This window comes from Podarcis raffonei, chromosome 6 (genome assembly GCF_027172205.1).
Source record: "Podarcis raffonei isolate rPodRaf1 chromosome 6, rPodRaf1.pri, whole genome shotgun sequence".
Lineage (NCBI taxonomy): Eukaryota > Metazoa > Chordata > Lepidosauria > Squamata > Lacertidae > Podarcis > Podarcis raffonei.
In genome coordinates this window covers 90,864,702-90,878,944 of record NC_070607.1, presented here as the reverse complement: position 1 = coordinate 90,878,944, position 14,243 = coordinate 90,864,702, and the positions used below count along the sequence as shown (strand labels likewise).

The 14,243-nt window shown below is 45.3% G+C and overlaps 1 protein-coding gene across 1 annotated transcript in view; it reads right to left on the bottom strand.

The window, feature by feature from the left end:
• Positions 1-13,077, bottom strand: part of COL9A3 (collagen type IX alpha 3 chain) — a 68,568-nt gene extending 55,491 nt beyond the window's left edge. The window contains exons 1-2 of the mRNA XM_053394469.1: positions 12,749-13,077; positions 10,437-10,505 (exon numbers count right to left, since the gene is read on the bottom strand). Of these exons, the coding sequence (XP_053250444.1) occupies positions 10,437-10,505; positions 12,749-12,814 (135 nt within the window). The 5' untranslated portion in view covers positions 12,815-13,077. The remainder of the gene's footprint in view (positions 1-10,436; positions 10,506-12,748) is intronic.
• Between the last annotated feature and the right edge of the window lie 1,166 nt (positions 13,078-14,243).

Genomic DNA, 14,243 nt, shown 5'->3' with positions numbered 1-14,243 from the left:
AGACAAAGAATATTGTTAATGGCCTCAACTTAAAACCATGTAAATTCTTTATGCAATGTCTATCCTGTTGCAAGAATAAGATTAAGGTTGCACGCAAGGGTAGGTGCTCAGATAGGAAAGTAACTGAGCCATTTGAGCGTGTACATTGTGATTTAGTTGGGCCACTCCCACCATCATTAGGAGGTTCTAAGTACTGGCTCACTCTGATAGACCAGTATAGTAGATATTGTTGGACTTATGCAATAGCTGAGAAGTCCCAAGCATTTGAGAAGTACAAAGTTTTTTGCAACTGGGTAAAAACGCACTTTAACAAACCAATTAAGAACCTGTTTTCTGACCGGGGCGGGGAATTTGTTTCTGAGGATTTTGAGAAATTCCTGGAAGCGCAGGGGACTACTCATGAGTTATCTTGCCCCCAAAGTCCCTGGCAAAATGGGCTTGTTGAAGTTGTGCAGCGTGACCTACAGGCAGGGGTTAAAACGTATCTGCACGATGCTAATCTGCCCAAAGACTTTTGGGCTGAAGCGCTTAATGCGTTTTGTTATGTTAGAAACCGCAGTTATCATTCTGGTTTAGATGTCACCCCCTATGAGAAGCTGTTTAAAAAACGCCCTAATCTGAAATACCTACGCATTTGGGGTTCAGATGTAATTATGCATTATTCCGCTAAGCAGAAATTGGGTGAACGTAGTGTCCAGGGAAAATTAATGGGCTACCAGCAGGGGGCGTACAGAATTTACATACCAGCAACTGGCAAATTTCATATTACCAGAAGCATGATACAAACTGTAAATTGGAATGGAGTTGCTGTCTTCCAAGATACTGATGGTATAGATAATACTGAGGAAGAAGAGGAAGAAGCAGCAGCAGCAGGAAATGGTGCTTCTGAATTAATGGAAAAAGACAAAAAGTCTGTTGAATCTGATTTGTTTGATGATTTAAAGTCACAGGCACCCAAGGGGAGGTTAGATTCTCTTGAGTTTTCTGACCGTGAGCTTAGCCTACAGGCATCTCTTCAATCTGACAATGATTTACAACCTGAAACTAGTGGTTCACTTAGTCCCATTAAGTCTGAGGAGTCTGACTCTCCTTCTGGACTAAGACGTTCAGATAGAAAGAGGCAGAAGCCACAACGTTTTGCAGATGAACGTTTTAATACTGTGTATGCCAATAAGGCAGTTTTTGAGCCAAAGAGCTACAATGATGTTCAGAAATTACCTAAGCAACAAGCTGCAAATTGGTATAAAGCTATGAACTCTGAGATAGCTTCTTTAAAAGAGCATAACACTTGGTCTCTTGTACCACAAACCCCAGATATGAGACTTATTGATTCAAAATGGGTTTATAGAGTTAAAATGAATGACAAAAATGAAGTTGTAAGGTACAAAGCAAGACTAGTTGCTAGGGGTTTTCAACAAATTCCAGGCGAAGATTATGATTTGTGTTATTCACCAAGCGTAAAATATGAAACAGTTAAGCTTTTGTTAAAAGATGCATCACAACGTGGACATTCCGTTTATCACCTAGATATAAAAACTGCATATTTGTTTGCAGATTTAAAAGAACAAATTTTTATGCGTGTTCCTGAAGGCATAGACGCCGCTGAAGGTTTGGTATGCAAATTAAATAAATCCCTTTATGGTCTGCACCAAAGTGGAAGGAATTGGCACCAAACTTTAGCAAAAGAATTGCTGGATATTGGTTTTTCACAAGGAAAGGCAGACAACTGTGTGTTTATAAAGGAAAGGGCAAACTCTGTAACAAAAATATGTGTGTATGTAGATGACGTGCTAATTTCTACAAAAACTAAACAGGAATATGAACTGGTAGTATCACAGTTACAGAAGAAATTTGATGTGGTGGAGTTAGGCATAGCTAAAAATTACTTATCCATGCAAATTGAGAAAGGCAAAAATGGATCTTTTCTGGTTCATCAAACTGCAAAAATTGATGATCTTGTTGAAATGCTATGTTTAGAAAATGCAAATGGGAAGGAAACGCCTATGGTGTGTGGTTTCACCTTTACAGGTGAAGATAAGCCATTTCCTAACAAAACTTTGTATCGTTCTGCTATAGGCAAGCTAAATTTCATTCAAAGAATCTCAAGACCAGATATAACTTATGCTTTTCACTTTCTGGCAAAATTTGTGGAAAAGCCTACTACACAATGTTTCTCTGCTCTTAAGAGAGTGGTAATGTACCTTAAACACACCAAACATTATAGGTTGCAGTTTACAACATGTATTGACAAAGGTTTTGAAATTTTCTGCGATGCATCTCATGCAGTGGAACAAAATAATTGCAGGGGTGTGTCTGGTATGGTGTTTTGTTATAACGGTTGTCCATTTGAATGGAAGTCCCAGACACAAACCATTATTTGTCTCTCCACAACAGAGAGTGAATTATGTGCATGCGTTCAGGCCACTCGTGATGTAGAATGGTATCTGCAAGTATTTGCAGACCTACAGATGCAAGTAACACTACCAGTAAAAGTTTACCTTGATTCCCAGAGCGGACTTGCTATCCTGTGTTCAGAGACCAATACGCAGCGCACTAGAGTCTTACGGTTACGTTTGCAGTTTGTAAAGAAACTAATTGCTGATGAAATGATTGTATTTGAATATGTTCCAGGTGACAATCAAATTGCAGACATTTTTACTAAAGCACTTCCAAAGGTTACACATGAAAGACATGTACAAAATATGCTTTATGTTTTTGTTCCACAATGATGAACCGCAGGGGAAATGTTGAATGGTTTATTTAAATGTAAAGGTTCATCATTGTTCCACCCGATGTGTATGTCTTTAAAGGGCCAGAGTAAGATAACGAGACCCAGCTTTACAGCTGTGAAGCGTAGCAGGTGCTGCTGAGTTGTATTTGATTAAGGTGTGTCAGCATTTGGGTGTAGTATATAAGGAGCAGCACCTAGCTCTCCCATTACCCTGGGGGATGGGTTGGTGGTTGGGTCTGGTTTGGTTGTTAATGTATTTAGTGTAAAAGGAGTTTTTGTTTTTCTTATTAAAACCTAGTTTAAGTTATTTTTGAGTCCTTTATTTTTTTTAATGCATGGTCTCCCCAGCAAGCTCTCTGCGCTACTAAACTGCAAATAGCCAACACTAGGTTGGCAGGAGCAGGGACTGAGCAACAGGAGCTCACCCCATCCCGGGGATTCGAACCGCCGACCTTCTGATCGGCAAGTCCTAGGCTCTGTGGTTTAACCCACAGCGCCACCCACGTCCCGCAGAATGTTTATTCCTGTCCATATCTGGCCTTGGATTTGAAAACTGCTTTTCTATAAAAACTGTTTAGCTGTTTTTAGAAAGAGGGAGTGCCTGGATCACAGCGCCTGGAGACAGGGCTGTCTTAAGCATATGCGGCACTGGGGTGCAAAGATCCACCCGGCGCCAGCCCCCTGACCCAGGTTGCCCACTCCCAGGCACGCAGGCGGGCAGAACCAGCTGGCCGCCTCAGCGTCTCAGTGGCTCGGTTGCCCCCGAACTTGCGGCGCAGAGCCGCCCACAGCAGAAGAGCCTGCCACAACACTCCAACCGACCGGCAGGCTCTTCCTTGGACTCAACTCTTGGGCCACAGATTCTTGGCCTGGCGCCCCTCAGAGGCCAGTGCCCAGGTGCCCCGCACCCCTAGTGCCTATGGGTAAGACGGCTCAGCCTGGAGAAAAGACAGTGCAGTCGTGCATCCACAGCAATGACCAGAGGAGCAATGACCACTGGGAGGAACTCAGATAAAAGAAACGCCATGATGCATCTGCATCAGCACAACCAGACGCCTTCATCTGCCCCTGCTGCAACAAAACATGTCTCTCCCCTATCGGTCTCTGCAGAAACAGCAGGCGCTGCAGCCTTCCAACAGTTTGACTTCACCCCCAAAGTCTCACTCCTCCTTTGTCTCTGGAAACAGACAGATGCCAACCAACCAAGACTGATGCATAAATTGTTCAATTGCTTTGAGATGGTTAACAGGAAGTGATTCTTGAATGGAAGAAAATAAAGAAAATAAACATTCCTTGTTTGAAAAATAAATTTGTTATAAGTTGTCCTGCGTGTCCAGAAAAATGTAGACACATTTGCTGCCAAAAGCAAGCTAAGTTGGACCACCCAGACAGATGGCTTTAAAAAAGAACGAGGCAAAATCATGGATATCGGTGGCTACTCCTAGTGATGGCTATATGCTACCTCTGGGATGAGAGAATAAGCAGAAACACAAGCAAAATCTGAAGGCTTATGAAACCACCACCATGCTGAAGCTAAGCCGGGTCTGGTCAGAGCACAATTCAAAGCCCTAAACGGCCTCAGTGCTGTATACCTGAAGGAGCGTCTCCTCCCCCATCGTTCTGCCCGGACATTGAGATCCAGCTTCAAGGGCCTTCTGGTGGTTCCCTCCCTGCGAGATGTGAGGTTACAGGAAACCAGGCATAGGGCCTTCTCGGTAGTGGCGCCCACCCTGTGGAACGCCCTCCCATCAGATGTCAAGGAAATAAACAACTATCTTACTTTTAGAAGACATCTGAAGGCAGCCCTGTTCAGGGAAGTTTTTAATGTTTGATGTTTTATCATGTTTTTAATATTCCATTGGGAGCTGCCCAGTGTGGCTGGGGAAACCCAGCCAGGTGGGCAGGATATATATAATAAATTAATTATAATTATCATCATCATCTGGATGGGATACCTCCTGGGAACCCTATCGTTCCCCTTGCATTCCACGAGAGAGCAGAATATAAATGTAAGCAAAATGAACCAGCCTGCCCACTGTGGGAGAAAGGACAAGGCAGGCCAGGTGCGGTGAACCTCTGGCCCTCCAGACGCTACTGAACTACAACTCCCAGAAGCCCCAGCAAGCATGGTTAATGGCCAGGGATGATGGGAGTTGTAGTTCAGCAACACCTGGAAGACCAAGGGGTACCCACACCTGATGCCTTTGGTCTGATCCTATGTCTAGAAGAGTATGGAATCCTCCAACTGCAGGGGACCTGCTGAATTCATCTAATCAAACTTCTTGCCTGATGAATGCCTAGATCACTAAAATAGACTGCTGGAACAGCGGTTGGGGTAGGTGTTGGGTCACAGAATTGGAGAGTTGGGACCCCAAGTGTCATCCAGTCCAACCCCATGAAATGCAGGAATCAAAGCATCCATGACAGATGGCCAGCTGAAAAATCTCCAATGGAGGAGATTCTGCAACCTCCTAGGAATTTTAAATGATGATATTCCAAAAGACGAAACTAAATTTTTCCTATATGCGACGTCTGCAGCAAGAATCCTGGTGGCTAAGTATTGGAAAGGAAATCAGTTACCCACTAGGGGAGAGTGGTTATGTAAGCTTTCAGAATATTTAGAATTAGCCAAATTGACAGATATAATAAGACAAAAAGTGAAAAAGGAATGGGAGTGTCTAAATGAATACCTTAAAAGCCAAGGTTCGAGGACAGAAATCTGGCTGAGTCTGGAATAACCTTGTGAAGTGAAAGGATAAGAAAGAGGGATTTATATCTGGATGCTAGGATAGAGATGAGAAGGAAAACAGGAAGACACAATGAGAGGTAAAAGAGGTGCTGCGGGATTGGTGGAAGTCAATGTTTGTTTTTCTTTTTAGTGTTTATATTATTAACTTGTAAGATATGGATTTTTTTCTTTTTCTGAATGTCGGTTTTTGTGTTTTGTGTATTGTTATTTTTCGAATTTTTTTGTGTTGTTGTTGTTGTGTGGAAAATACTAATAAAATTTATATTATTTTTTTTTTTTTAAAAAGAACTTCCTGGATCTCAACAGTTGGCAAGATCATCAATGTGTGTGGTCATCTGACTTCTCACCCTTAGGTGGCAGCGTTCTTGAACCTGTTCTTCCTTGACTGCTACCATATCATAAAGCAAAGAGAGTCCGGGTGTGTGTGTGTGCAGGTTGGTTGGTCGGCTAGCATCCTTCTGTCTCGGGGGGCAATGGAGGAGTACACATCAAAATGAGGCTACTCTGCAAGGTGCTGTGCAGGTTGCAGGTTGCACCTGGGACTGCCAGCAAGGAGGAGCGTGCAAATGATCGGCCCCCTCATTTTTTAAAATATAAAAATCCACCTAATAGCCCAGGTCTGTCTTGGCCCTTTGGCCTAACACAGGTTCCTTGGTAGGTGGAAAACAGGAAAGGGGGAAAGCTGTGTCCATATTAATAAAGCTGGAGATTAATTTTAGGTTAAAATAAGATCCACACCCGGATGCGGGTGGTGCTGTGGGTTAAACCACAGAGCCTAGGACTTGCTGATCAGAAGGTTGGCAGTTCGAATCCCCGCGATGGAGTGAGCTCCTGTTGCTCGGTCCCTGTTCCTTGGCTAGTAAAGCGAGATGAGCACCGCAACCCCAGAGTCGGCCATGACTGGACCTAATGGTCAGGGGTCCCTTTACCTAAGATCCACACCAGGTAGCTTTACTCACTAATGGCTGGGAATGTTCGTTCAGAGAATATATGTTGGGAAACTGTGTACGTGCAGCTACTCACACAGAGTCAATTAAGGTTTGGCAGACAGCCAGAAGGCAATCTGAAGGAGTAAGTCTGCCTGGTGATAACAGAGACATGGAGACCGCTCCCTGACAGAGACATGGAGACCGCTCAAGCTCTCTCAAGGGAGTGACAATTAATGGCCTACTAACTGAAATGTGTTAGTTCAGGAGTTCAGTATTCAGAGTTCTGTGTCAGTGTAGGAGTTGGGAGTCGTATCAGAGAGAGCTAGCAAAAGATCCGTCTTCTGTTCCTGTAAATAGTCCACTGTATATAATAAACACCTAACTACAAGTTCCTGGTTCCTGTTTCGTCCATCCTCTCTGCAGCCAAGTTGCCAATTGCTTCCGTGGATTCTGCGTGTACTCTGCTAGGCCTGGCTAAGGTCCTGCAACTAGTCAGAAAGTTGTAAAACACCAATAATATATTCCTCTCATTGGCAAGTTTCCCTCCTTGCTTTGCTTGCCCCCATGAAGAATTCTGTTGAGCTGAAAAGCTTGCATGCTGTTTTGTGACACATCCGCCTAATCAATAGGTTTGGCCCTAATGTCAATTTTGGGCAAAGCAAGGTCTGCACATCATGTCAAATGCCCTCACCCTGAGCTGGATTCAGCATTTCACCTTCAGCACAGAATCACAGAGTCAGAAGGGATCCCTAAGGGTCATCTAGTCCAACCCCCTGCAACACAGGAATCTTTTGCATGTGACCTGCTGACTTCTGATCGTGCAATTAAGCCTGGAGTTAGCTAGCCCCTTCCCATGGGAAAAGCCTCGGTAGCAGAGGAACATAGGAAGAAGCTGTCTCGCACTGCGTCGGGCGTTTGGGCAATCTGGCTTAGTACTGTCTACACATACTGGTAGCAGCTCTGCAGGGTTTCAAGCTAGAAAAACTCCCAGCCCTGCTTGGGGATTAAACCCAGGACTGTCTGCAGATGCTGAGCTCTGGCAGAGGGGTATGTTAGGTTCAGCCACTAGGTCTGAGGCTTCAGCACCAACCAACTCGCCACATGCTGACATTTAACATCTTTTAAAAGCAGCTACCCTGTGGGTCCCAGTCCTCTGAATCCACCTTCCTGATCCTCGTAGAACAGACAAGAAGAAAAACATTTTTTTTTGGGGGGGGGGAGGTCAGAATTAATCAATCAGCCGCTAATAATTATATTTAAGGGTGCTCAGCAAAAATCCCTTTTCACAAGCTTGTTTATTTCTATGAAATCTGTATCATATGATCACATAAAAGTCAACTTCAGACACAAATACATTTTAAAAATGGATTAACCCCCCTCCCCACACACACACACACACACACACACACACACACACACTAGTTTTTAATGTCAGTTAAATCAATTCCCATTTGACAGCTGTTCTATTCTTAGGAGCTAAGCTAAGCAATTACCTTGTTAGATCATGACAAGAATATCAGTGTGTGTGTTTTGGGAGGTGGGGATGGGAAGGGTTTATTGTACAAAACTTTCCTAGAATCATAGATTTGTAGAGTTGGATGGGACCCTGAGAGTCATGTAGTCCAACCCCCTAGTTCACAACTCGCGTGAGTGGAACAATGCTCAGAGGGCACTTTTGCTGGCGGAAGTGGAAGGCAGTTTCCTCCTTCCGCCTGAAGCCCACTGGATCTCCTGAAAATCTGCTCAGGAGGGCGAGAGACCGTATGGAACTGCATTGGGCAAGAGTTTCCTGCATTTCAGGGCACTGTGCTAAATGGCCCCTTCCGACTCTACAATTATATGATTCTATGAAACATGGAGGCACACAGGTGGCGCTGTGGTGTAAACCACTGAGCCTAGGGGTTGCTGATCAGAAGGTCGGTGGTTCAAATCCCCACGACAGGGTGAGCTCCCGTTCCTCGGTCCCTGCTCCTGCCAACCTAGCAGTTCGAAAGCACGTCAAAGTGCCAGTAGATAAAAGGTATCGCTCCGGCGGAAAGGGAAACGGCGTTTCCGTGTGCTGCTCTGGTTTTGCCAGAAGCGGCTTAGTCATGCTGGCCACATGACCCAGAAAAACTGTCTTCGGACAAACGCCGGCTCCCTTGGCCAGTAAAGCGAGATGAGCACCGCAACCCCAGAGTCGTCCGCGACTGGACTTAACTGTCAGGGGTCCTTTACCTTTACCTTTTTATGAAACAGGGGCTACAGAGGCGATGGCTTCAAAATGCCCTTCTCCTTTTCCTACAAAGCAAAGGGAATACAGCTTTCCGCCTTATGCCTTAGGTCTACCCAGTTCAGTATAGCCAACACGGGCTGGCAGAAGCAGCTTCTCCAGGGTTTCTAGCAGAGTTCTCTCCCAGCCCTACTTTGAAATGGCAAGGACTGAAGCTAGGAGCTTCTGAGGGCAGGCAGATGATCTGCCGCTGAGCTGGAGACCCTTCCCCTTTCTTACTCCGGTGGGAGCATTTGCTAGATCCCGGTAATGCCGCCCCAGCCCAAAGCATTTATGCTCCCAAGGCAACAGCGAAACGAGAAGCTGCTTGTGGTGGTGCATGCTGGGTTCTCCAAAAACTGTTTTGACTCATGCATCCGTCAGTAGAAATTAGCCCTGCTCACGATCCTGATTGTTGTTTTCCTAACTTGTGACCCAGAAGGAAGACCTTTTGCAGTTGCATTGCTTCTAGCGCCCCCAGCTGGCAGCTGGGTGAACTGCGCAGATGTGAAAGAATTTGGGGTCCGGCCCCCCATCCTCAGATGAAGGGGAGTAGGTAAATTCAATAATTTTAAACAATAAAATAATGAAATTTGGAATCATGCGCTGGAAGAAATGCAATGCCACAGGTGGCTCCCCCGTGTTCCCAGTTCGGTGGGATCTGAGCTGTGGGATAAAGGGAAAGGGACCCCTGACCATTATCCAGTCATGGCCAACTCTGGGGTTGTGGCGCTCATCTCGCTTTATTGGCCGAGGGAGCCGGAGTACGGCTTCCGGGTCATGTGGCCAGCATGACAAACCCGAGCAGCACACGCAAACGCCGTTTACCTCCCCACCGGAGTGGTACCTATTTATCTACTTGCACTTTGACGTGCTTTCGAACTGCTAGGTTGGCAGGAGCAGGGACCGAGCAACGGGAGCTCACCCCATCACGGGGATTCGAACCGCCGACCTTCTGATTGGCAAGCCCTGGGCTCTGTGGTTTAACCTACAGCACCACCCGCGTCCCTTCTGAGCAGTGGGATACATCTTCTCTATTTCTCTTCCTTCCGAAACAGCACACTTTGCTTAAAATGTATATGCATTTTCTGGCATGAATATGACCTGAAAAGCACAGTACAAGCACAGTACCAAGAACAAGAACAAATACCAATAAATTCTAAAGCTTAAGAACAACAGTTTAAACTGGACGAAAGACAGGGAGATTTACTGAGTGCTCATGCTGGTACGGCCATCTGTCGTGATTCTGTGATTCTAAACTTGTGCAGAGGTTATATGACATCGCCTGTTTATTGAAACAAGGCACACACTCAAAAACAAAATCAACCTAGCAAGTAATATTCAGGTTTAATTCTATGAAGGATTATTTAACTGGGTGTGGGTTCAAGCCCCATGTTGGGCAAAAGATTTATGCATTTGTAAGGGGTTGGACTGGATGACCTTCGTGGTCCCTTCCAATTCTACAATTCTATGATCTCAGTGCTTCATTTTGTCCAGCAAGAAGCAGAGGCCTGTCCAAGAAGATGTGGTCATTTTTCGCCCATGTTCTTGACGAACTAGATGCTCTGAGGTTGGAGAAAAGATTGCTTAAGACTCTCTCAGGAAGGAGAGATGAAAGAGGCACATTCTGCACTATAAATAGCAAGTCTTCAAGCCAGACAGGAGGTTAGAGGTTGACCCATCAGTAATCCTACTCAGCCTATTAGGTTGGCCCACCGATGCTCCGCCCATTTCTCCCTCAAGCTTGGTCCAATCCTGGGCTGCTCAGATACTTACATCTATGCCATCTTTGCCAGATGTTCCAGGAGGTCCTCGTGGTCCAGGAGGTCCCCGTGGTCCTGGCCTCTGGGAAGGGAAGCAGGAGAAAAGCGAGGCTTTGCATCAGGTGAAACGTAAGGAAATAGATCAAGAAATTCATGGACAACCAGAGACTTCTAAATCCCCTTCTGTTTGGGACAGGCACCTAAGGAACTCTTTGAGTGGAAACCTAACCAGCTCAGATGCTAGGGAGACATAACCTCCAGCCTTCATTAAAACACGTTGCTCAAATTCCCCCTCCCCCTGTTTCTGGGGTTAGCCTTCGTGGAACTTTCAAACAAGGACACATTCAATTCCAGACCCTTAATTTAGCGACACCCTTTCAGAAATGGGGGGGGGGGGGCATTCCACAACTATAATTTATCACACATGTATCCAGGGCCGGATTTAGGTTTGATGAGGCCCTAAGCTACTGAAGGTAATGGGGCCCTTTATATGTCCAGCTGTCCTTTGTCAACAACAAATTGTCGCTGTTTTTTTGTGTTGAATATATGCTATATGGTAATTTATGGAGCTAGTAGGTATCTAAAGCCATTTGCACGTAACAAAATATGTATTTTATCAGAGTAATTGTTTTTTATCTTATATTTTGGAAATGTACATCCAGTTTTTTCCCCTTTAATTTTTTTTTTGGGGGGGGGGCTCCAAGAGAGTGGGGCCCTAAGCTATAGCTTGTTTAGCTTATACGTAAATCCGGCACTGCTTGTATCTTCTGTTCTCGGTTTCATTCCACTTGATCCTAATCATAGCTGAGTGGGGGGGGGGGACTTGAACCTCGGCATTTTATTTAACTGGTTTAAAAGATGCATCAACATTAAGTGCCAACACCAGGATGGTGTATATTATAAAATATATTTTATCAGACATCATTAAAAACAAAGGCAGCTACAAACAGCTTGTATCCCTGTCCTAAACACTATCCCTTTGAAATACAGATTCTCCGACCCGCAATTGGTTTCCATCTCTCACCTGTATGTTCCTGTTGGCTGTCTATTTCTAAACTTTCAGACAAATTTGCGGCTCAGCAGATTCAAAAGGATTTCTCTCTCTCCCCCTCCCCTGGTGGCTAATGGGTCAAAGACCTTCTTCCTTAGCAGCACAGAATTTATAGCGCAGAAAAGATTTAGCAAGCACAGTTCCTAATTACATTAATTGCACATCTTAACCCTACTGAGTTTTACAGAACCACTTTCCAATGTCGTGTTGGCGAATTAGTTAAAGTTACAACAGTCTGCAATTTGCCATCTTTATAGTATGTCTATAAGGTAGGAGACATAGGGGTCTGCAGTCAATTTCCATGAGCTGCGTCAAATTCGACTCAATGAATGCACGCACTGTTTGGTGCTAAGGTTGGGGGGGGGGGGAAATGCTATAAATGCTTTTCTATGTGGAAAAAAAAGGCCCCAGAGAGTAACTTGCAACCAGGCATTGGTCAACAAAGCTTTCTTTGTACAGCAAGGTTTGCTCACGGATGGGACAGGACGACTCTAGATTCCTGAACCCTGCTGCAGACAAACTTCACTGGCAACTTTAGAGAAAAGAATCCTTTTAATTCCCCCATAATTCAGTAATTAATATTCCTTGCAGGGTGCTCTTTAGGAATGGGACCTCTTCTGGATGAAAGATTTGCCATAAGGCTATTATTTCCCCCTTAAAAGTTAGTTCAGAGGAGATCAACTGATGGGAAAAGGAGGGGGGAGTTCACACCTCCAAAAAGGCTGAAAATACAGAACACTGGAGTTTTTATTCCGTCTGAAACTTGATGCTTTCATGTTAAACAAAACGGTTACTCTCCAAGTCAACTCCCCAACATCTTAGTGTCAATATCTTATAGCGAGGAAAAAGGTGTTTGTGTGTTAGAAACTTGTAATGAAGTTGGTTTATGACACGGACCATACAACAGCATTGCAAAAATCATATAGATAAGGATAGCTCAGTTTTCATAATCACTAAAGACTCTTTGAATCACAGCCCGATTCCTAAGACCAAGACCGCTCTCATATTCTGCTATCAGGACTGCGCAAACGAAAACGTGAGCATTGAAGATTAATTTTTACTCAGGGAAGTACTCGGATCCTATCCACACCAACCCAGATGCAAGTCCTGCTGCTTTCAAGCTGAAACCTCACAGACCTATCGATACGTAACGGAAAAGTGATACGGTCTGTCCTTTTCTTTTTGGGAGATGTGGATGATTGTTCCAGAAGATGGAGCTAAACTGCAGCTGGGAAGCTCTGTCCTTTCGAAAAGGCAGAAGGAATAATCCTTACCTGAGCTGAGGAGGAGGCCAAAAGCTGAGAAAGAAGAAGTAATCCGAGGGCTGAGAACCCAGCCATAGCCGTCACAAATTAATTCCTCTTGGCTCCAGAAGCCTTCTCCCCCTGCTGCCTATTATTCCGTCCTGTGCTTTTCAGAATCTCCACTCCTGAACAAGTCCCTTCCACCGCCAGGGAAACCTGTGCCTCCTGTCTGGAAGGAGAGACACACCAGCCAAGGAGGCAGAGGGGGCTGGACTCTGATGCAGAATGAGACCGGGCCACTGAGAAAGGGGAGGAGGAAAGGAAGAGCTGGACACCTCCATTCATAACTCAATATATTTTTTCCAGCTTGCTGGAGGATAGCAGCGGAAGGGGCCCAGGCACAGGGAGAGTGTTGATTGGCTTGGGTTAGCTGATTTAGGCTACATCCACACCATATGAAGGGACGCGGGTGGCGCTGTGGTCTAAACCACAGAGCCTAGGGCTTGCCGATCAGAAGGTCGGCGGTTCGAATCCCCGCAACGGGGTGAGCTCCCATTGCTCTGTCCCAGCTCCTGCCAACCTAGCAGTTTGAAAGCACGTCAGAGTGCAAGTAGATAAATAGGTACCGCTCCGGCGGGAAGGTAAACGGCATTTCCATGCGCTGCTCTGGTTCGCCAGAAGTGGCTTAGTCATGCTGGCCACATGACCCGGAAGCTGTACGCCAGCTCCCTCGGCCAATAAAGCGAGATGAGCGCCGCAACCCCAGTCGGCCACGACCGGACCTAATGGTCAGGGGTCCCTTTCCCTTTTACCACACCATATATTTAAAGCACTATGATACCACTATAAACAATCACTGCTTCCCTCAAATAATTCTGGGAGGTGTAGTTTCTTAAGGGTGCCAAGAATTGTTAGGTGACCTCTCTTCCCCTCACCAAATTATAATTCCTAGAGTTCCCTGGGAAGAGTAGATTGTCACTCTGATAATTGTGGCTCCATGAGGGGAATAGGGGCCTCCTAATTCTCAGCACACTTCAGCGGCAGTGCCCAGAATTATTCGGGGAAAGGTGTGGCTGTTCTAAGTGGGTTAAATTTATGTTGTGGACGATCCATTTGGCAATGCAAAAAGGCCTTGAGCTCTCTGACACCGCTTACATGGAAAAACACTGACAGGGTGTTAGCTGGGTGACCCAAGGATGTATCCGTGTGAATCAGAGTCCCAACATGATTGGAATGGTTGCAGGGGTCATATCCAGAACAACTTAACTCTCACATTTTAAGTTTATCCATTAGAATTTGTACCCATGGATAAGCAGGACAGCGCTAGTGCACAAACCGGCAGCGAGAGTTCAGACATACTTATTGATCCCTCAATTAGTGATGGCTGCATGTGTGAATTAACCAGATTCGCCAGAGATCAACTACTGCTGTCTGGGCCAATGCCAGGCAATGTGGATATTCTAATGTGATAATTCTTATAGGAAACACTTCCGCTCTGCTCCTTAAGAGATTGATTGTGAAACAC